At 44.0% G+C, this 24,540-nt stretch overlaps 1 protein-coding gene across 1 annotated transcript; it reads left to right on the forward strand.

Moving 5' to 3' along the window:
• Nucleotides 1–361: 361 nt before the first annotated feature.
• Nucleotides 362–24,386, forward strand: LOC111964019 (ras-related protein Rab-14). Its single transcript, XM_023987668.2, has 8 exons — nt 362–676; nt 11,371–11,429; nt 12,993–13,046; nt 14,155–14,332; nt 15,148–15,214; nt 17,553–17,640; nt 22,514–22,544; nt 22,651–24,386. The coding sequence occupies exons 2-8, from the start codon at nt 11,378–11,380 to the stop codon at nt 22,829–22,831; spliced, it is 651 nt and encodes a 216-aa protein (XP_023843436.1). The 5' UTR covers nt 362–676; nt 11,371–11,377; the 3' UTR covers nt 22,832–24,386.
• The last annotated feature ends 154 nt before the right edge of the window (nt 24,387–24,540 follow it).

Genomic DNA, 24,540 nt, shown 5'->3' on the forward strand with positions numbered 1-24,540 from the left:
TTAAACAAGTTACATGCAGTATGAAGCCTTCCCTCCATAGCCTATTCCATATCAGCAAAAGAGAATTGGGTCTGATAGCCTCTGAGGTTTACAAAATAGATCATCTTATTGTTTATGTGTCTGGGTGTGAATCATAAAGAAAATACATTTGATCTACAAATCATGAGCCTAGTTATGGAATATGTTGTAGTTGGCTTAGATCCCATTCCCAACACAGGTCTTTCTTTATAAATATTCCTAGTGTGGATCCACAACAAAAGGACCAGCAATTGAATATATAGTACTGTACTTTGACACTGATGGTCGAATATTAGGTTAGTCTACTCGCACACATGTAGGCTGAGGCCGTCTGATGCAGCACTGCCATCACACCGACCAAAGCATAAGTGATTCTTCATGCCACAAAACTGTTTAATATCGGCGACACTACCTATCGCGTCCAATACATTGATAATGATTTTTCAGTTTGCGCACTTCATTGCGCATTTATAATTAGTGCAAACAGCGCAAATCGCCCCATATGCATTGCCCTTTGTCCCAGAAGCCACACAACAGAAGGAAAAACCCTGTGCAGTGCAAGCAGCCATCTTGGACAGGCAGGCAAGGTAGATACTTCAGCCAGGATAACCTGCAGATCTCTTCTGAAGAGCTCAAGACATTAAACCGACAATTTCCGGTAAGAATATAAACATAATATAGGAGTGTTCGTATCCACATATAGCTAACACATTTATAAAACGTTGAACCTTCTGTGTTACAATTTATAGTGGCTAGCTAACAGTTAGCTACTACGCTAATATAGTTAAGTTAGCGGTTAGCTAGCCAACGAGTAAAGTGTCTACTAGCTAATGTTATCTATCTTGCGCTGTGTAATATATTACCATTCTTCACAGGCACCCGTGTTTTTGTCTAACCACTGTGGATCTAGCCAGGTGTCCGTTGTTTTTGGGAACAGGCCATTGCTTAGGAGCTAACGTTAACCAACTACTGTAGTATCCGAAAGAGTAACGTTACGCTGGCTAGCTATCATTTGTTGGCCCCAACATTTCGCCTAAGTTAGTTATCAAGGCTCATGTCATGGTAACGGTATTCTTCCCTTTAGGTCGACATGACTAGTTACCTATTCGCCAATAAATGATGACACATGTATTATGGTTAGCCAGTTTAGCCTGTTTCCAGCTGGCTAGTTAGTTAGCAGGTCAATGAAGATGGCTAACGTTAAGATCGGGTCTAGTCTAGTACGTTATGGTCATATTTGGACATTTACCTGCTCAAGCTAGCAACCCACACCTCCACGAACTTCACTGCCAGTACATTTTACAATACATTATTTTAGCGTCCCGTCTAAACAATAAACCAAGATGCTAGCTATCTAAATAGACTGTTGCCACGGTTTGTGTTGATAGCATCAGCTAGCTAACGTCGTTGGCCAGCAGATAGAGGCTTTGGGGTGTTGTATTCGTAGGTAATTAGTTTATCAACCTTTTCATCTCATGTAGCTAGCTATAGTCAGATGTGTGCTTTAACTGTCATGAGCAGTTTGCTAGATTATGCCCTCCCTCTAGCCTACATTGTCACAAGCCAACTGTATTGTTCTGAAATTGTGGCGTTCATTCGTCCATTAAAAGGTCCAACGCAGCCGTTTAATCTCAACATCAAATCATTTCTGGGTAACAATTAAGTACCTTACTGTGATTGTTTTCAATTTAAGTTGTAAAAAAGAAACAAACAATTTCTCAAGCATAAATGTTGCTAGGACTGTTTAGGAGTTGTCTAATGCAGGGTTTCCAAAACTCGGTCCTGGGGCCCCACTAGGTGCATGTTTTGGTTTTTGCCATAGCACTACAAAACTGATTGAAATAACCAACTCATAATCAAGCTTTGATTATTTGAATCAGCTGTTTTTGGGAGAAAAAAAACTGGCCTAATGGAAGGGAAGTGTAACCTAAAAACGAGCTTTTATTGGCCGAGAGGAGGGCATACTCTCTTTGTTATTGGTCTATTAACTTATTCTGCATGGTAGGCAGTCCAACCCAATTTCATAGTGTGGAAATATATTTAAAACACAGGAAAATTACATTTTTGACTGCATAGGCCCTTAGTTTAATAATTTATAGTACAGTAGCTCTTTAGCTCAGCCAGCTACCCAGTAATCACATAGATGACACAGCATGCATTCATATCTAGGCCTTGTCTCGGGCCAGCCCTTACTGTCAATCACTGAAATATTTATTTGATATAAGAATGAGGCTTTGATTAGGATGGAATATGAATGTATTCATGTAGATGTGTCATCACCTGAGATACTCCTCTCCTCTGTGTGACAAGAGCGGAGGCATTTGGTATTTTCTTGGCCTTGAATTTTACTTTGATGGAAAAGATATTCCCTTAAAATGGCAGATCACAAAGTGAAAGAAATACACTGTATGTGCATTGATTGAACCCAAGTTTCGCAATTGATTTGTCCATTCCATCTCTGCCTTTGGTAATGGTGATCACAACCCAAATGTGCTTCTGCAATTTACAGCAGGATTTTGTTTGTATGGCAGCATAGCAATATGACAATGAGTCAGAGAAAAGAAAAATAGCCCAGATGTACAGTATGTGACACCAATTATATTCGTTCAACAACAGGTAGTGGATGTGATAAGAGGTGACAGTGCTCTGTTTTATGAATCAGTGCGAGTGTATGGAGAAGTGCTGAGACTGCAGTCTGGTCACATGCTCTCAATCGCACTCTCCTTGGATGTATACTTCCCCAGGGCCTTGTTCGGGAAAAAGGGATTTTTTCCTATAATTTACCCAAAGAAGGAGTAGCCCTAGAGTGTGTACAGCTCTAGTAGGCCTATAGCTTTCGCCTTATGGAAAAACTCACATGAGTCTGGAGGCATCACATGACAGAGGGTCATGTGAGGGAAGGCAGTCAGGCTAGCAGCAAGGCAGGCTGTGATACTAGTTCACTTTACGGTCAGTGTATCAAATCCCTTACTGGAGCTTATCCCACACGCTAACTACATGACTTCCCTTACCACCTCAACTATCTTTCTACTTGTTTACTTCTCTACTGTACTCTCGCTGCACTTTGTTTTTCAAGCAGGCAGAGCTGGAATGGGGAGTGGGGCCATTTTGTTGTAGGCCACTTCAGGGGAGTGGCACCCAAGGGTCTCTGACCAACCCCATGCAGAGAGGATGAGGCTGAGGGGACACCTTGACCTGAAATTAACCCCCTCGGATGATTAGCACAAATTCATTCAATTCTGGAAGATGATCCTAAATATCAGTCTTCCGTGATTAGTTTACTAAATTTGGCTATTTATATCACAATGTGAGCGTCCCTAATTCACCTCTCTTTCTTCACCCGGACTGTTCTCCTTTAACATTCTTCTTCACCTTCTCCCATCTTCTCTCAAGTCAACCCACCCCAGCTCTAGCCTGAGGCATTTGTCATAGTGCTATATTGTTTAGCAGGAAAACTTGGTCATTGAACAGCAGGCCACATCATGTATTTTTCTGGTTGGCACCAGGCTCTATTGCATTGCAATTTTAATCTCCAAAATCTGGTTTAACTGCAATGCATTTATAATTGCTGTGTACTGAACCACAGACTTAAGAGAAACTTCCTAGATAGAGGGAAACATTCTCTAGAGATGATAACGGATAGCCTAGTCACAATTAATCGCACGTTAGAAGACTTGTATGTGTAGGCTATTATTTAGGGTGATTGATTTGGAATCAGATCCCATTGTTCCCTTGTGCCTAATACTTGCATTACAGATGTCCGCTCTCAGCTATAGTGTGAGACTGAATTACTGACAAGTGAATTATTTGAATTGTTTGTGAGAACGCCCTCTCTCTTCCTGAATAGTTGATGCTCTTATGTGAAGTCAGATCATGTATTCATAAACAAGGTTGATTTCAATTTGAGACTATATTTAAGCCAAGCATCTGTTTTGAATATTTTCAAATGTGCATGACTGTATGTGTGTCTATATTCCTGATTATCACCCATCCTTTCTTATAGACTATGGAATAGACTATATTACCATAGAAGCAGCAATGGATAATAATTCAGAGAGGTGTCTGTGCTATAAATAGCAGGCAGCTTCTAACAGTGATGCTCTAGGTGTGCGTTTGAGTCTCACCATCTCTTTATATACAGTACCAGTCAAATGTTTGGACACACCTACTCATTCAAGGGTTTTTCTTTATTTTTACTATTTTCTACATTGTAGAATAATAGCGAAGACATAAACACTGAAATAACACACATGGAATCATGTAGTAACCAAAAAAAGTGTTAAACAAATCAACATATATTTTAGATTCTTCAAAGTAGCCACCCTTTGCCTTGATGACCGCTTTGCACACTCTTGGCATTCTCTCAACCAGCGTCAATAGGAATGCTTTTCCAACATCCTTGAAGCAGTTCCCACATAGGATGAGCACTTGTTGGCTGCTTTTTCTTCACTCTCATCCAACTCATCCCAAACCATCTCAATTGGGTTGAGGTTGGGTGATTGTGGAGGCCAGGTCATCTGATGCAGCACTCCATCACTCTCCTTCTCTGTCAAATAGCCCTTACACATTCTGGAGGTGTGTTTTGGGTCATTGTCCTTTTGAAAAACAAATGATAGTCCCACTAAGCGCAAACTAGATGGGATGGCGTTTCGCTGCAGAATTCTGTGGTAGCCATGCTGGTTAAGTGTGCCTTGAATTCTAAATAAATCACTGACAGTATCACCAGCAAAGCACCATCACACCTCCTCCATGCTTCACGGTGGGAACCACACATGCGGAGATCATCCGTTCACCTACTCTGCGTCTCGCAAAGACACGACAGTTGGAACCAAATATCTCAAATTTGGACTCATCAGACCAAGGACAGATATCCATCAGTCTAATGTCCATTGCTCGTGTTTCTTGGCGCTAGCACGTCTCTTCTTCTTATTGGTGTCCTTAAGTGGTGGTTTCTTTGCAGCAATTCAACCATGAAGGTCGGATTCGTGCAGTCTCCTCTGAACAGTTGATGTTGAGATGTCTGTTACTCGAACTCTGTGAAGCAATTATTTGGGCTGCAATCTGAGACTGGTAACTAATTAACTTATCCTCTGCAGCAGAGGTAACTCTGGGTTTTCCTTTCCTGTGGCGGTGAAAGCCAGTTTCATCACAGCCTTTGATGGTTTTTGCTACTGCACTTGAAGAAACATTCAAAGTTCTTGAAATGTTCCGTATTGACTGACCTTCATGTCTTAACGTAATGATGGACTGTCGTTTCTCTTTGCTTATTTGAGCTGTTCTTGCCATAATATGGACTTGGTCGTTTACCAAATAGGGCTATCTTCTGTATACCACCCCTACCTTGTCACAACGCAACTGATTGTCTCAAACGCATTAAGAAGGAAAGAAATTCCACAAATTAACTTTTAACAAGGCAGACCGGTTAATTGAAATGCATTCCAGGTGACTACCTCATGAAGCTGGTTGAGAGAATGCCAAGAGTGTGCAAAGCTGTCATCAAGGCAAAGGGTGGCTACTTTGTAGAATCTAAAATATATGTTGATTTGTTTAACAATTTTTTTGGTTAATACATGATTCCATGTGTGTTATTTAATAGTTTTGATATCTTCACTAATCTTCTACAATGTAGAAAAAAGTGAAAAACATAAAGAAACCCTGTAATGAGTAGGTGTGTCCAAACTTTTAACTGCTACTGTAGGTGTAGTTAGTTATAATTCAAATCCATTTGAATGAATGTCGCTCAGCATAAAGGCAACAAATCAAATCAAATCAAATCAAATCAAATTTTATTAGTCACATACACATGGTTAGCAGATGTTAATGCGAGTGTAGCGAAATGCTTGTGCTTCTAGTTCCGACAATGCAGTAATAACCAACAGTAATCTAACCTAACAATTCCACGCTACTACCTTACACACACACACAAGTGTGAAGGGATAAGAATATGTACATAAAGATATATGGATGATTGGTGGTACAGAACGGCATGGCAGATGCAGTAGATGGTATAGAGAACGTGATATAATATTGAGATGAGTACTTAGGGTATGTAAACATAAAGTGGCATAGTTTAAAGTGGCTAGTGGTACATGTATTGCATAAAGATGGCAAGATGCAGTAGATGATATAGAGTACAGTATATACATATGAGATGGGTAAGTAGGGTATGTAAACATTGTATTAAGTGGCATTGCTTAAAGTGGCTATGGTACATTTTTACATAATTCCATCAATTCCCATTTTTAAAGTGGCTGGAGTTGAGTCAGTATGTTGGCAGCGGCCGCTAAATGTTAGTGGTGGCTGTTTAACGTCTGATGGCCTTGAGATAGAAGCTGTTTTTCAGTCTCTCGGTCCCTGCTTTGATGCACCTGTACTGACCTCGCCTTCGGATGATAGCGGGTGAACAGGCAGTGGCTTGGGTGGTTGTTGTCCTTGATGATCTTTATGGCCTTCCTGTGACATCGGGTGGTGTAGTGTCCTGGAGGGCAGGTAGTTTGCCCCTGGTGATGCGTTCTGCAGACCTCACTCCTCTGGAGAGCCTTACGGTTCTGGGCGGAGCAGTTGCCGTACCAGGCGGTGATACAGCCCGACAGGATGCTCTCGATTGTACATCTGTAGAAGTTTGTGAGTGCTTTTGGCGACAAGCCGAATTTCTTCAGCCTCCTGAGGTTGAAGAGGCGCTGCTGCGCCTTCTTCACAACGCTGTCTGTGTGGGTGGACCAATTCAGTTTGTCCGTGATGTGTACACCGAGGAACTTAAAACTTTCCACCTTCTCCACTACTGACCGTCGATGTGGATAGGGGGTGCTCCCTCTGCTGTTTCCTGAGATCCACAATCATCTCCTTGTTTTTGTTGACGTTGAGTATGAGGTTATTTTCCTGACCACACTCCAGGGCCCTCACCTCCTCCCTGTAGGCCGTCTCGTCGTTGTTGGTGATCAAGCCTACCACTGTAGTGTCATCCGCAAACTTATGATCGAGTTGGAGGCGTGCATGGCCACGCAGTCGTGGGTGAACAGGAGTACAGGAGAGGGCTCAGAACGCACCTTGTGGGGGCCCAGTGTTGAGGATCAGCGGGTGGAGATGTTGTTGCCTACCCTCACCACCTGGGGGCGGCCCGTCAGGAAGTCCAGGACCCAGTTGCACAGGGCGGGGTCGAGACCCAGGGTCTCGAGCTTGATGACGAGTTTGGAGGGTACTATGGTGTTAAATGCTGAGCTGTAATCGATGAACAGCATTCTCACATGGTATTCCTCTTGTCCAGATGGTTTGGGCAGTGTGCATGTGGTTGCGATTGCGTCGTCTGTGGACCTATTGGGTCGGTAAGCAAATTGGAGTGGGTCTAGGGTGTCCGGTAGGGTGGAGGTGATATGTGCCTTGACTAGTCTCTCAAAGCACTTCATGATGACGGAAGTGAGTGCTACGGGGCGATAGTCGTTTAGCTCAGTTACCTTAGCTTTCTTGGGAACAGGAACAATGGTGGCCCTCTTGAAGCATGTGGGAACAGCAGACTGGGATAAGGATTGATTGAATATGTCCGTAAACACACCAGCCAGCTGGTCTGCGCATGCTCTGAGGACGCGGCTGGGAATGCCGTCTGGCCTGCAGCCTTGCGAGGGTTAACACGTTTAAATGTTTTACTCACTCGGCTGCAGTGAAGGAGAGCCCGCAGGTTTTGGTAGGGGGCCGTGTCAGTGCACTGTATTGTCCTCAAAGCGGGCAAAAAAGTTGTTTAGCCTGTCTGGGAGCAAGACATCCTGGTCCTCGACGGGGCTGGTTTTCTTTTTGTAATCCGTGATTGACTGTAGACCCTGCCACATACCTCTTGTGTCTGAGCTGTTGAATTTCGACTCCGATTTTGTCTCTGTACTGAGACTTAGCCTGTTTGATTGCCTTGCGGAGAGAATAGCTACACTGTTGTATTCGGTCATGCTTCCGGTCACCTTGCCCTGGTTAAAAGCAGTGGTTCGCGCTTTCAGTTTCACGCGAATGCTGCCGTCAATCCACGGTTTCTGGTTTGGGAATGTTTTTATCGTTTTGTGGGTACGACATCGTCAATGCACTTCCTAATGAACTCGCTCACCGAATCAGCATATTCGTCAATATTGTTGTTGGACGCGATGCGGAACATATTCCAATCCGCGTGATCGAAGCAGTCTTGAAGCGTGGATTCAGATTGGTCGGCCAGCGTTGAACAGACCTGAGCGCGGGAGCTTGTTGTTTGAGTTTCTGTTTGTAGGCAGGAATCAACAAAATGGAGTCGTGGTCAGCTTTTCCGAAAGGGGGCGGGGGAGGGCCTTGTAAGCGTCGCGGAAATTAGTGTAGCAATGGTCCAGTGTTTTTCCAGCCCTGGTAGCACAATCGATATGCTGATAGAATTTAGGGAGTTTTGTTTTAGATTAGCCTTGTTAAAATCCCCAGCTACGATGAATGCAGCCTCAGGGTGTGTGGTTTCCAGTTTACAAAGAGTCAGATAAAGTTCGTTCAGGGCCATCGATGTGTCTGCTTGGGGGGAATGTATACGGCGTGATTATGATTGACGAGAATTCCCTTGGTAGATAATGCGGTCGACATTTGATTGTGAGGAGTGCTAGACAGGTGAACAGAACGACTTGAGTTCTTGTGTGTTATTATGATGGTCACACCAATTCTCGTTAATCATAAGGCATACCCCCCCGCCCTCTTCTTACCGGAAAGATGTTTGTTTCTGTCGGCGCGATGCAGGAGAAACCAGCTGGCTGCACCGACTCCGTTAGCGTCCCTTGAGTTAGCCATGTTTCCGTGAAGCAGAGCACGTTGCATCCCTGATGTCCTCTGGAATGCTACCCGTGCTCGGATTTCATCAACCTTATTGTCAAGAGACTGGACATTGGCGAGTAGTATGCTAGGGAGTGGAGCGCGATGTGCCCGTCTCGAAGCCTGACCACGAGACCGCCACGTTTTCCCCTTTTCCGGCGTCGCACAGGGTCTCCGGCTGGGATCAGATCCCTTGTATTGTGTGGAAGGCAAAACACTGGATCCGTTTCGGGAAAGTCATATTCCTGGTAGGAACGATGGTGAGTTGACGTTAATCGTATATTCAGTAGTTCCTCCCGACTGTATGTAATGAAACCTAAGATTACCCGGGGTACCGATGTAAGAAATAACACGTAAAAAAACAAAATACTGCATATTTTCCAAGGAACGCGAAGCGAGGCTGCCATCTCTATCGGCGCCGGAAGTACAAGATGGGTTGTGTGGGTAGCTGGTATCTAGGGATACCAATTACTTAGGGCCTAGACCTGTGTGTTTCCGTGCAGTATCTAGCCAGACTGTTAAGCGGAATTTAAAGGTGCTACTTGTCCTCCCTTGGGTACTCTTGTGAAATGACAGCTGCTAATGGTTCTGACAGAGCCTCTGTATAATGGACTAGGGAGACGCAAGGAAACGCTATCCCTCTTAAAACCTCTCCTCTTCTACAACCTAATGTAATGTCTTCCTTTCATTTGAGATTAAAAGGAGCTGTGCACATATGATGCAATTTCCTGAATGTGAAGTCTAAGTCTAATGAAATCGCTTGCCTCAAAGTGACACAACACTGCTGGGGATGTTGGCTGCCTGTACTTGCCGTATCGATGACATAATTGGCTAGAAGCCTCATATTTATCTGAGTGTATAATAGAAAAGTCGCTCTGGATAAGAGCGTCTGCTAAATGACTTAAATGTAAATGTAAAATAGCTGCTTATTTTCTATGCAGATCGATGTTGTTCTTTTTAATGATGTTCATACACGCACCTCAGTCTGCCCGGGACCATGCACCTAAGCCTTTGCTATTGTGGAGATATAGCCTTGCTCCCCCATTGGCTAAGCACAGAACAAGGCTAATGCTTACCATTCAATTTAAACCTCTCTGTTTACTCCGACATCTGTCTGAGAGTTCTCAGAGCAGTTGTTGCTCGAGGTTTGTGATGCAGAGAGGAAACCATTGAACATGGTGCATAATGGTGATGATCAACCAACCCAACATAAACACCCATTTGGTCCTATGCACTTGTTTTTGTTTTAGCTTCCGTTGTGTGAGATTAGGCTACATCTAGAGAAGTTCTCTATCTTCATCTTGGTGAAAACGAGTGGCTAAGCGATTGTTTGATTAATGGGCCTCTCAAATTGATAACATCCGTATTGTAATTGGTGGTTATTCATCCTCTAACTAACCCCATTAGTTAATGGCTGCTGGCCTAAAGATCATAATGGAAACTTCAAATTGTAGGTGCATCACGGGATAGTAATACAGAAGAGTCTGGCTCTGCCACGTCTTGTTACAGTCCGTAGTACTGTTGTGAATAAGATGACGGCTTCTTGGAAGAACTCCCCTGACAGGCCCTGTCCATCAGAGTGTGTGATCTATGATGACCCTCCCTGTCTGATTATTTTTTTTTTTGCAGCCTCCTTCTAGGTCTCTCTTCCTCAGCTAGGCTGAGTCGTTGTCTAATCCTGGTTGGTTTCTCTTCTTACACAACCTGCCCACAGGGTGCGTCCCAATAATCTCTCCTTTCTCCTGAAGTGTACACTCATTCACTACTTCCCACAAATCTAAAAGCATTGGACTGGTGGAGGCATGGGCTAGAGGGAGTTTCCGCCATGTTTCTTATACCAGAAATGTCCTTTCAAATCGGTGAAGGGAAGTGAAAAAGTGCACACTTTGGGAGGAAGGAGAGATAATTGGGACCTATCCAGTGATAGCTGGCTGAAGCTTGACTTCCTCATGCTGATTTGATAGACAGATATCAGTTGAGTTAGGCCCTGTAGATTAATGTCCGATATTGGAGTTACAAATACGTTGACTTTGTATGTGGTCAGATACATCGCTATCAGATGGTTTCAGCTCTTCCAGCTGGGTTGAGTCCTACCCATATGTTTGAGAGGTCAGTGCTCCTGGGCCTGCTGTCTAACTGAGAAATCACATGACAGGAATCCTGAGAAATCAGGAATTATTCATACTACCTAGAATAATGTTTTAGTTCTCATACAGCACACCAGCTGCTCAGTCTCTCTAGTACGGTCTGAGACATGGTGACATCATTCTCTACTGAGCATGTTGACCAATTCACAGGCCCATGCTATATGCCAGGCATGATGTTGTAGTTTAATGTTATGGAGTGCCAGTGGTCGAGCAGCAAGATGCAATGTTTCAGTTGACTAAGTGTGTGGTCAAACCAAGCACTGTACAATTAGATGGGATAGTGAGTGATGTCGACAGACAGAATTCAATGATAATGTGTGGTTTCTGCATGATGCTCAGCTAGAGTAGATTCATAGACAGCACCCTGATTCTTTCTCTGACTCATCTTGAACCTTTCTCTCTCTTTCAGAGCCACGATGGCCACCGCACCGTACAACTACTCCTACATTTTCAAATACATCATCATCGGTAAGTGAGCCGCGAGCATGCGTGTTGACTGGATTGGAATGGAGGCCTGTTTGTTTGTGTGTACAGTGCTGTGCTGTATGTAGGTCACCCATTGGTTGCAGTTAGCACACAGCTCACTGAGATGCTACAAGCCCTGAAAGAGCACCCATCACGAGACTAGAACCGTAGCTCAGGAGTTTGTCCTGGTCAGGTCATGTGGTCAGGATTACTCCAGGTCTCAACCATGACCCCATTACAGCAGATTCCTTTTGATTCGGTATGTGGTCGCCATCTCGCAGTGCTTTAAAACGTTTTCCTCAATAAATGTTTTCCCCGGAAGCTAGCCTAAGCAAAGCAAAATGGTTTGTGTTCTAATGACATACTGTACCGACAATGTGCTCGTAACGGGGTTATTAATGAACTTAAAAAAGAACGATTGCTCTCCTGTTTGATCTAAATTACCAACAGAAGCAATGAGAGTAAATTAACCTTATGTATTGTTGGTGCATAGCCCTGGCCAAAATGTTCTGAGTTGAGGTGGTAGTTTTATCTTGTTGTGCATTCCACTCTTCCCCTTAGTGTATTTTCCAACCAGTTTGTCACCTCAAAATAGGGAAGTTAAATCTCCATATCTCTCCATCTCCAACTCCCTGGAGGTGGTTTACCCTGCTGCATTGAGGCTTTTAAAAACCCCACCTCAATGTCAACTTTGGACTTGTTTGACAACTGCCAAAGGCCCCGTCGTGTGCTCCTCTTGTTTGCTGTCTGTTACCCAGACATCAATGTGGTCATACAACACACACACACACGTCACTTTAGCTCCGTAGCTAGAGCAGACATTAGTGTATAGGCCTTAAAGGTGCAATATGCGGAAATCGCTCCGCCATTTCCTGGTTGCAAAAATTTGAGTAGTTCGCCTAATTTCAGTTTGTGACAAAACAAACAAGTATTCAGAAACATTGTACCATCTAAACCGCTGTGAAATATATTTTCAATAACTACAAATATTGTATTATTCAGCTGTTTGAAGCTGGTGTACAAAACCGACTGCATAAGACGCAAGAATGTTAAGCCTAGAACTAGCACACATAGAACAGATCTACTGATTCTTAGACGTGCTTTCAATAAGAATGACAGATCTATGACTCACATTTCTATGTGAAATTGGTTGGGTCACCCAAAAAGTTACATATTGCAGCTTTAAAAAGTAAATAAAATGCTCTGCTCTCCCCACTCCACTAGAGGTAACCATGCCAGCTCTTAAGTCAAAGCCCTGCAGGCCTGTTTATGCTGCCTCTTCAAGTGCCCTCCATATGTGTAAAGCACACACATGGCAACCACCATAGCATTCTGTTAACAATGTCTGAGGGGTAGAGGGAAGATGCTCTTTCTGTGTTACAACCAGAGTTGTTCCTGGTCAGACCGAGTGGTCAGTGAAAACGGATCCCTTCATAGGAAAATATGAAACAAGTTGTATGTCTGTGTGTTTTTTTTTGTCCTCTCTGTCTTGTATGTAATGTTAATATTTGAACATGGATCCTGACACATCTCCCTCTCTCTCTCTCTCTCTCTCTCTCTCTGTAGGGGACATGGGGGTAGGGAAGTCATGTTTGCTTCACCAGTTCACAGAGAAGAAATGTAAGTACATCCCCACTGACTCCAGACAGATACCCCCCCATCTCACACAGGCTGTAGGAATGGACTGTCTCACTGTAAATCCCCTCTGATGACTTCAGCTCATTGAGAGAGGGGGAGAGTGTGGGTGCCACTTTGAAATGTGTGTCTGCTTCATGTTATTTGTGTGTGCTTTCTCAGCTGTAGCCTCAGTCACTTCACTATAACACCCAGGCTTTTGAATGCATTTTAATGGCATTATTAGCAGGCAGCAGTAAATGCAGATGCTCTGCTCCTCATTCATCTATCTAGCATCGCATCCTGCATGGCCCGTAGTCTTGGGCTCGGAACAGGCAGCTGCTTTGTGAGTGCTGAATGCCAGGTTTGAAGACTTCCTCCCTGTCTCTGGTTAACATTGAAATGCAAGTGGTAAAAACCAACTGATCTGCCAGTCTGAGATGGATACTCAACCCACCTGCTCTCTCTGTTCCCTCACAATGGAGGTGATGAAGTGCGTGTATACGGTCAAGGGTGCACCTGTTTTCTCTGTGTGGTTGGATGTGTTCGTGACTGTGTGGAAAGATGCGTATGTATATGGGTGCTGTTCATAGTTCAAGTTGGTGCTAGCTGTGCCACTGGCAGGCTGTTCTGTATGGTAGGGAGAGGAGAGAGATTGTGCAGGGGAAGGAGGAGGTGTAGTAACGGTAAATGGAGTGGAGAGCAGGTTAATCACAGCAGTCTAATGACACTCCGGAGAGGAGGATGGGAGAGCGAGAAAGGGAGGCAGGCTGCGGAAGGTCTACTGAGTCAGACTTCCGTGATGGGAGATGTAGTTGGAGAAGAAGATGCGATGCAAGAGGTTTCACCTATGCGTTTCTATGGGCTTATTTTGGCCCGACACTTATCGGCTGAAAACGTCTCCTATTGTTTGGGCGGAGACACGAGCATCTCGTCATTATGTACAGATCTCTGATGTAGTTCACTCTCCAGAGTCTCTTCATGTCTCTTGACAAAGTGACAATACTCTGTTTTTGGTATTTATTGAATTCTGTGTATAGAGGAATGTTGCCTCCTTGGATTCCTCATAGCTATACTGATGATCTATTCCTTTCCCCACCTCTCGCTCCTCCAGTCATGGCGGACTGCCCCCACACGATCGGCGTGGAGTTTGGCACGAGGATAATCGAGGTGAGCGGCCAGAAGATCAAGCTGCAGATCTGGGACACGGCGGGCCAGGAGCGCTTCAGGGCCGTCACGCGTAGTTATTACAGGGGGGCCGCGGGCGCACTCATGGTCTACGACATCACCAGGTACGCGCACACACGCCGATGTGCACGAACCTTGATGCTCCAGGTAGAAGCTGCCTGTAGGCAAAAAGCTAGGGTCAAATTACCCTTCCCCAATCCTAGCTCAAACCATACAGAAAATAAAAAAGAACTGGCCTCCGATAAGCATCTCGGGCCAACTTCATCCTACTCCCACCTAGTCCCCTCAGTTTGTTCTACAATACACAACCCACCCTGTTAGCTGTACTAGTCAGATTGCTCTCGGTCTGTAGGCCTATATGTCTGTGTGCGAGACAAAGGAAAGGAAAAGGGGCAGATGGCATAAAGTGTGCCCCTCTCTTCCTGAACAAACATGGTGTCTGCATCCTGTTGCCCTCCCCACCTTCCTCCCCCCAAACTGTGAGAATGTATCAGTGGCCATCTAAACTAACAGTGGAATGTCTGTCTCCTCTCATAGAAAGCATAGGCTCAGAGTAAAGCTTTAAGTATTGCAGTATTTCTATATTGTAGTTTTCCCACTAATAGTAGTGTCTATGCAGCATATCATTGCCTCTGTTTTATGAATTGGGATTCGATTGCTCCCTAGCCTAATTTTAGCGTTCCATATTGACACCCGTGTCTCGGCCTGTAAGAACTGTTGTCAAAACTGAAGAATCAGTAAGCGATATCAGAAAGTTTATTCTATTAGTGAAAGGATATATATATAGATACAGACCCAGGAACATTTCTCCATTCGTCACGGCCACTCCTTTGATCCCACTTATGATGTGGCACACTGTTTTGTCCCGACCTGCCGCCAGGTTAACTAACTCCCACTCTTCCCTGTGTGTGTTCCACAGGAGAAGTACGTACAACCATCTCAGCAGCTGGCTGACTGATGCCAGAAATCTGACCAACCCAAATACTGTGAGTATGGTTTCACACTGCTGCTCTCTAGCTGCCTGTCAAACACACTATCTGGTTGAATGTACTACCAAGTAGTCTCCCTGTCCCCTTTCTTGCATTCTCTCATCTAATGCTCTTTGTGTCTCTGCTGTATCCCACCGCAGCACACCCAGTGTGTTTGATTGATGCCCCAGAGCCCCGTCCATCTCTAAATTGCATTTTGACTAATATGATTATGGCCAAATCACACTGCTTTCATGTACAGATTAGAATATGCGTCTAGCTTGCTTATACAACGTCAACATCCTAAACTCACTCACAGTCGGCTTGTTTGTACTCGAAGACCACAGTCTCTCGTTGGAAAATGGGACATGACTAGTGCCCAGATGCATTGGAAGTTGTATATTCATTATGATTTTTCAACGCTGATACCGATTGATTGGAGGACCAAAAGAAGCATATTTTAATTTTTTTTTATATATTTATATATATTTTTTAAAATATATATATTTTTTAATATATATATATTTGTAATAATGACAATTACAACAATACTGAATGAACAATGAACACTTTTATTTTAGCTTAATATAATACATCAATAAAATCAATTTAGTCTCAAATAAATAATGAAACATGTTAAATTTGGTTTAAATAATGCAAAAACAAAGTGTTGGAGAAGAAAGTAAAAGTGCAATGTGCCATGTAAAAAAGCTAACGTTTAAGTTCCTTGCTCAGAACATGAGAACATATGAAAGCTGGTGGTTCCTTTTAACATGAGTCTTCAATATTCCCAGGCAAGAAGCTTTAGTTTGTAGTTATTATAGGACTATTTCTCTCTATACCATTTGTATTTCATATACCTTTGACTATTGGATGTTCTAATAGGTACTTTAGTATTGCCAGCCTAATCTCGGGAGTTGATAGGCTTGAAGTCATAAACAGCGCAATACTTGAAGAGCTGCTGGCAAACGCAGTAAAGTGCTGTTTGAATGAATGCTTACGAGCCTGCTGCTGCCTACCACAGCTCAGTCATGCTGCTCTATCAAATAATAGACTTAATTATAATATAATAACACACAGAAATACGAGCCTTAGGTCATTAATATGGTCAAATCCGGAAACTATAATTTCGAAAACAAAACGTTTATTCTTTCAGTGAAATACGGAACCGTTACGTATTTTATCTAACGGGTGGCATCCATAAGTCTAAATATTCCTGTTACATTGCACAACCTTCAATGTTATGTCATAATTACATAAAATTCTGGCAAATTAGTTCGCAACGAGCCAGGCGGCCCAAACTGTTGCATATACCCTGACTCTGTGTGCAATGAACGCAAGAGAAATGACACAATTTCCCTAGTTTAATATTGCCCGCTAACATGAATTTCTTAACTTAATATGCAGGTTAAAAAAAATATGCTTCTGTGTATTGATTTTAAGAAAGGCATTGATGTTTATGGTTAGGTACATTCGTGCAACGATTGTGCTTTTTTCGCAAATGCGCTTTTGTTAAATCATCCCGTTTGGCGAAGTTGGCTGTCTTCGTTAGGAATAAATAGTCTTCACACAGTTCGTAACGAGCCAGGCGGCCCAAACTGCTGCATATACCCAGACTCTGTTGCACAGAACGCAAGATAAGTAACACAATTTCCCTAGTTAAAATAAATTCATGTTAGCAGGCAATATTAACTAAAAATGCAGGTTTAAAAATATATACTTGTGTATTGATTTTAAGAAAGGCGTTGATGTTTATGGTTAGGTACACATTGGTGCAACGACAGTGCTTTTTTTGCGAATGCGCTTGTTAAATCACCCGTTTGGCGAAGTAGGCTGTGATTCAATGATTACATGCAACGCAGGACAAGCTAGATAAACTAGTAATATCATCAACCATGTGTAGTTAACTAGTGATTATGTTAAGATTGTTTGATTTTAACGTTAGCTAGCACCTTACCTTGGCTCCTTGCTGCAGTCGCATAACAGGTAGTCAGCCTGCCACGCAGTCTCCTCATGGAGTGCAATGTAATTAGCCATGATCGGTGTCCAAAAATGCCCATTACCGATTGTTATATAAACTTGAAATCGGCCCTAATTAATCGGTCGACCTCTAATATTAATATCTGTATCTTTCATGGTGTGTAGCCGATACAGTATTGCTGAATCCATTTCTCCCACTGGTACTAAGTTCTGTAAGAGCTCTCGCTCAGTGAAGTGTGTCTGAGCTGTCTCGTATGTCGTTTTCTGCCTATAAGTGAGTGAGGATGTGAGTTTAGTGCCTGCCAGGCTGCTACTGCCACTGTGTTAATGTGTTTGGTGCCTGGAGGACTGACCGACTCATTCTGTCCTCCCACAGGTGATCATTCTCATAGGTAACAAAGCAGATCTGGAGGCCCAGAGAGATGTCACGTATGAGGAGGCCAAGCAGTTCGCTGAGGAGAACGGTGAGACAGGGAACATCCTCGGGCTCAATGAGAGGGATGATGGGAGAGGAGTAACAATCTGTCTCTCTCTATTCCACCCTATCTGAATGGCTGTGAGAATGCCCCCAGGCCCCCCCACTCTCACCAGGTGATTGGAAGGGGGAGTGTGAGGGAGACCAAGAGAGAAGAGACTCCTCCATATAGGGAGGGATGGAGAGTTTGAGAAGTAGCAACTCGTCTCTGATTGAAAGGGAGAGGTGAAAGAGAGTAAATGGCGCATACATTCAGGTACAGAGGGAGAATGCTAAAGAGGTGAACGCATAAGTGAGGACACATTCATAGAGAGCGAGTGAGAGATGCACTATATACAGTACCATTCAAAAGTTTGGAAACACCTACTCATTCAAGGGTTTTTATTTTATTTTTACCATTTTCTACATTGTAGAATAATAGTGAAGACAAACTGAAATAATGTAGTAACCAAAAAGGTGTTCAACGAATCAAAATATATTTTAGATTCTTCAAAGAAGCCACCCTTTGCCTTGATGACAGCTTTGCACACTCTTGGCATTCTCTCAACCAGCTTCACCTGGAATGCTTTTCCAACAGTAGTTCACACATTGAAGGAGTTCCCACATATGCTGAGCACTTGTTGGCTGCTTTTCCTTCACTGCGGTCCAACTTATCCCAAACCATCTCAATTACAGATGCACTTGAACAAGTGTTACAACTGCACTTGAAGAAACTTTGAAAGTTCTTGAAATATTCCATATTGACTGACCATTCATGTCTTAAAGTAAGGATGGACTGTTGTTTCTCTTTGCTTATTTGAACAGTTCTTGCCATAATATGGACTTGGTATTTTACCAAATAGGGCTATCTTCTGTGTACCACCCTACTTTGTCACAACACAACTGATTGGCCCAAATGCATTAAGAAGGAAAGAAATTCCACAAATTAACTTTTTTTCCCCACCTTTATTTAATCAGGTAGGCTAGTTGAGAACAAGTTCTCATTTACAACTGGGACCTGGCCAAGATAAAGCAAAGCAGTTCGACACATACAACAACACAGAGGTACACATGGAATAAACAAACATACAGTCAATAATAAAAAAGTCTACATACATTGTGTGCAAATGAGGTAAGATAAGGGAGGTAATGCAATAAATAGGCCATGGTGGCGAAGTAATTACAATATAGCAATTAAACACTGGAATGGTAGATGTGCAAGTAGAGATGCTGGGGTGCAAAGGAGCAAGACAAATACAGTATGGGGATGAGGTAGTTGGATGGGCTATTTACAGATGGGCTATGTGCAGTGATCTGTGAACTCCAGCTTCAGTGATTTTTGCAGTTCGTTCCAGTCATTGGCAGCAGAGAAATAGAAGGAAAGGCGGCCAAAGGAGGAATTGGCTTTGGGCGTGACCAGTGAGATATACCTGCTGGAGCGCGTGCTACGGGTGGGTGCTGCTATGGTGACCAGTGAGCTGAGATAAGGCGGGGCTTTACCTAGCAAAGACTTATAGATGACCTGGAGCCAGTGGCGACGAGTATGAAGCGAGGGCCAGCCAACGAGAGCGTACAGGTCGCAGTGGTGGGTAATATATGGGGCTTTGGTGACAAAACGGATGGCACTGTGATAGACTGCATCCAATTTATTGAGTAGGGTATTGGAGGCTATTTTGTAAATGACATCGTCGAGGATCGGTAGGATGGTCAGTTTTACGAGGGTATGTTTGGCAGCATGAGTGAAGGATGCTTTGTTGCGAAATAGGAAGCCAAATCTAGATTTAATTTTGGATTGGAGATGTTTAATATGAGTCTGGAAGGAGAGTTTACAGTCTAACCAGACACCTAGGTATTTGTAGTCCACATATTCTAAGTCAGAACCGTCCAGAGTAGTGATGTTGGACGGGCAGGCAGGTGCGGGCAGCGATCGGTTGAAGAGCATGCATTTAGTTTTACTTGCATTTAAGAGTAGTTGGGGACCACGGAAGGAGAGTTGTATGGCATTGAAGTTCGTCTGGAGGTTAGTTAACAGTGTCCAAAGAAGGGCCAGAAGTATACAGAATGGTGTCGTCTGCATAGAGGTGGATCAGAGTATCACCAGCAGCAAGAGCAACATCATTGATGTATACAGAGAAGAGAGTCGGCCCGAAAATTGAACCCTGTGGTACCCCCATAGAGACTGCCAGAGGTCCGGACAACAGGCCATCCGATTTGACACACTGAACTCTATCAGAGAAGTAGTTGGTGAACCAGGCGAGGCAATCATATGAGAAACCAAGACTGTTGAGTCTGCCGATAAGAATGTGGTGATTGACAGAGTCGAAAGCCTTGGCCAGGTCGATGAATGGCTGCACAGTATTGTCTCTTATCGATGGCGGTTATGATATCGTTTAGGACCTTGAGTGTGGCTGAGGCTATGACCAACTCTGAAACCAGATTGCATAGCGGAGAAGGTACGGTGGGATTCGAAATGGTCGGTAATCTGTTTAACTTGGCATTCGAAGACCTTAGAAAGGCAGGGTAGGATAGATATAGGCCTGTCGCAGTTTGGTTCTGGAGTGTCTCCCCATTTGAAGAGGAGGATGACCGCGGCTGCTTTCCAATCTTTGGGAATCTCAGACGATACGAAAGAGAGGTTGAACAGGCTAGTAATAGGGGTTGCAACAATTTCGGCAGGTCATTTTAGAGAGGGTCCAGATTGTCTAGTCCGGCTGACTTGTAGGGGTCCAGATTTTGCCGCTCTTTCAGAACATCGGCTATCTGGATTTGTGTGATGGAGAAATGGGGGAGGCTTGGGCAAGTTGCTGTGGGGGGTGCAGGGCTGTTGACTGGGGTAGGGGTAGCCAGGTGGAAAGCATGGCCAGCCGGAGAAAAATGCTTACTGAAATTCTCAATTATAGTGGATTTATCAGTGGTGACAGTGTTTCCTAACCTCAGTGCAGTGGGCAGCTGGGAGGAGGTGCTCTTATTCTCCATGGACTTTAGTGTCCCAGAATTTTTTGTTTGTTTGTGCTACAGGATGCAAATTTCTGCTTGAAAAAGCTAGCCTTCGCTTTCCAAACTGCCTGTGTATATTGGTTCCTAACTTCCCTGAAAAGTTGCATATCACGGGGGCTAACAAGGCATACCTGTTTAATTGAACTCCATTCCAGGTGACTACCTCATGAAGCTGGTTGAGAGAATGCCAAGAGTGTGCAATGCTGTCAAGTCAAAGGGTGGCTACTTTGAAGAATCTAAAATGATATGTTGATATGTTTAACACTTTTTTGGTTACAACATGATTCCGTATTGTATGTGTTATTTCATAGTTTTGATGTCATCACTATTATTCTATAACATAGTAAGAATAGAGTAAAACCCTTGAATGAGTAGGTGTGTCCAAAATTTTGACTGGTACTGTATACAAAAGTATGTGGACTACCCTTCAAATTAGTGAATTTGGCTATTTCAGCCACACCCGTTGCTGACGAGTGTATACAATTTAGTGCACAGCCATGCAATCTACATAGAAAAACATTGGCAGTAGGATGGCCTTACTGAAGAGCTCAATGGCTTTCAACATGGCACCGTCATAGGATGCCACCTTTCCAATAAGTCTGTTGGTCAAATTTCTGCCCTGCTAGAGCTGTTATTGTGAAGTGGAAACGTCTAGGAGCAACAATGTCTCAGCTGTGAAGTGGTAGGCCACACAAGCTCACAGAACGGGACAGGCCGAGTGCTGAAGCGCGTAGTGTGTAAAAATCGTCTATCCTCGATTACCACTCTCATTACCGAGTTCCAAACTGCCTCTGGAAGCAACGTCAGCACAAGAACTGTTCATCTGGAGCTTCATGAAATGGGTTTCCATGGCTAAGCAGCCGCACGCAAGCCTAAGATCACCATGTGCGATGCCAAGTGTTGGTGGTTGGAGTGGTGCAAAGCTGGAGCAGTAGAAACGTGTTCTCTGGAGTGATAAATCACACTTCACCATCTGGCAGTCCAAAGGACGAATCTGGGTTTGGCGGATGCCAGGAGAACTCTACCTGCCCCAATGCATAGTGCCAACTGTGAAGTTTGGTGGAGGAGGAATAATGGTCTGGGGCTGTTTTTCATGGTTTGAGCTAGGCCCCTTAGTTCCAGTGAAGGGAAATCTTAACGCTACAGCATACAATGACATTCTAGATGATTCTGTGCTTCCAACTTAGTCGCAACAGGTTGGGGAAGGACCTTTCCTGTTTCAGCATGACAATGCCCAAGTGCACAAAGCAAGGTCCATACAGCAATAGTTTGTTAAGATCGGCGTGGAAGAACTTGACTGACCTGCATAGGGCCCTGACCTCAACTCTATCAAACATTTTTGGGATGAATTGGAACGCTGACTGCGAGCCAGGCCTAATCGCCCAACATCTGTGCCCGACCTCACCAATGCTCTTGTGACTGAATGGAAGCAAGTCCCAACATCTAGTGGAACTCCTTCCCAGAAGAGAGGAGGCTGTTATAGCAGCAAAGGGGGGGGACAACTCCATATTAATGCCCATGATATTGGAGTGTTCAACGAGGTGTCCACATACTTTTGGTCATGTAGTGTAAGTCTAGGCAGGGGCGCAACTTTGGTTTTAGAGGTGGGGGAAACGTTTATCCAGTCGGATAAACACTCCTAACAGCCTACCCGACCGCTCGTAGGCGTCCTCATGGTCCTAAAGCACACTGTTGTCTCGTTTTGTATCACATACCAATGATAAAAGTGGGGTGACAAATGCAATTTCAGAATGTAGGGGGGGACATGTCAGTCCCCAGTGAAAGTTGCACCCGTGAGTAGAGGTATGAGTAAGGAGGATGGTTGGGGATCTGTAATTTTCTTCTGCAGTAGTCTGACTCCATCTTGTGTACATTCCTTGTTACAGGTCTCTTATTCCTGGAAGCCAGCGCAAAAACGTAAGGCGTAGGGCACTGCCTGCTTTTACTTCACATTTGGTCTGAAATGTGCTGAAATGCTTTGTGTTCCTAACCATATGACTGACTGTGTGTGTCCTCTGCCCAGGGGTGAGAACGTGGAGGATGCCTTCCTGGAGGCAGCTAAGAAGATCTACCAGAATATCCAGGACGGCAGTCTGGACCTGAATGCTGCAGAGTCTGGTGTCCAGCACAAGCCCTCCGCACCCCAGGGAGGCCGGCTAATAACCAACGAACCACAGCCCCAGAGGGAAGGCTGCGGCTGCTAATGACCAACGCCTCTCTCTGTTCTCCTCCTCCACCCCCCTCTCGCTCTCCTCATCCTCCCTCCATCGCCCCCACCCCACTCCACTGGGGCTGCATGAGTGTGGGGTACGGGTGGAGGGAGGGAACGAGGGATGGGCTGAATGGGAGTGTACCTCTATGAATCTGTCATTCCTCCTCCCCCACCTTTTTCACTTTGTCTTCTTCTTCACTTCTCTCTTGTTCCTTCTCTTCCTCTGCCCCATTGTGCAGCTCATCTGCCATGGAAACCCAGATCCACACACATTTAATATATATAAAGACATGGGTTACTGACACAGATAGGTAATGTTCATAACACAACCAGAATAAATGCTTTTTAAACGTTTCCTTTTATAGCTTCTACCTATACTATATACACCGATCAAGTCTCATCCACCACATCCCAAACCAAGCCTGTATAGTCGATAACCGCCATTGACATGAAGCTATCCACACACTCCCCCCGCATCAGTCCTGCATGGTTCAATGATCTAGGACTGTTTTAAACTGAAATGACATGTTTAGGATTCAAATTTTCCCTGGATGGTTAGTGAAGGGAATGATGTAATGTATGATGCAGCCCCGCTACTGCTCGCTATCGGCGGTGGCAGATGTGTGTGTTTGGTCCAGTTGTTGAACAGGGTCTAGAGCAGTCCTTAGCCAAAGCTTTCCCCCTGGTCCTTATGGTAAAGCTCTTATACTAGACAGATATTTCATACTTCTGATGGTGTCCTACAGTACACCTCAGTGTGGCAACGCTAGTGTAGTAGAGACACTTTTAAAGCCCAGGAGACCTGGAATTCCCCAGAATCTCCTCTACATGACGTCACAGGAAAGGTTCTGGGTGTGCGTGGCCAGGGCGGGATTTATTTGACTGTTAATGACACTTCAAATAAAACTTCATCTTGTTTTTTATGGGAAGGATTCTTTCAGATCATCAGTTTCATTGCACCCCCGCCCCGCCCCATATCAATACAATCTCTGTCCTTAACAGCATTTTCTTTGTCGTTGTTTGCCTTGTTATGATTTAATGTTAATAGTGTTTAATATTTTCTTTGCTGCTCTTGCTCTACATACTGCTGTCAAATTGTTTTACTATATGGTAGTGGAGAACATGAAACTGGTTTAACAATGAGGAAAAGACTGGGGTAGAAGTTACCCTACTCCAGTCCTTTAACTATGAGGTGAGGAATTCAAACTGACCCCAGATCAACGCTAAGGGTCATCTTAGACCTGTCTGCACCATAGGTGTAGGGTTCTCTCCAGCCTGCTCTCCCCATAGGCTTGTATAACAAGACCAAGCAGCACGCCCCATATGGGATGAGTTTGTCTGACTCTGTACCATAGAATAATTCCCCCAATTCGGCAGCTGTGTATATAGCTTATATATGTTGGTGACCATGCTACTTCGAGGATAAACAAATCATGCTGGCTTCGTAGAGATCTGTACAGTTGTGTTTGTGGGATGCTTGTATTTCGTGCTTGGGAATTCTGTAACATAGTTTCTATGAATAAATGTGTATGGACAGACTTCCTCTACTCACTAGTGATACCATCTTGTTTCTTCCCTCTGTTCAGTCTCTGGGTAGAGGGAAAGTGTTCAAACTTACTTTTTTCAAGTGTGGTTCATTTCCTCTTAACTCCTTTATTTTGGAGTGGAGTAAAAAAAATGTATTGGAAGGGCCTGTGCTGT

Source organism: Salvelinus sp. IW2-2015, linkage group LG5 (assembly GCF_002910315.2).
Source record: "Salvelinus sp. IW2-2015 linkage group LG5, ASM291031v2, whole genome shotgun sequence".
Taxonomy (NCBI): Eukaryota; Metazoa; Chordata; class Actinopteri; order Salmoniformes; family Salmonidae; genus Salvelinus; species Salvelinus sp. IW2-2015.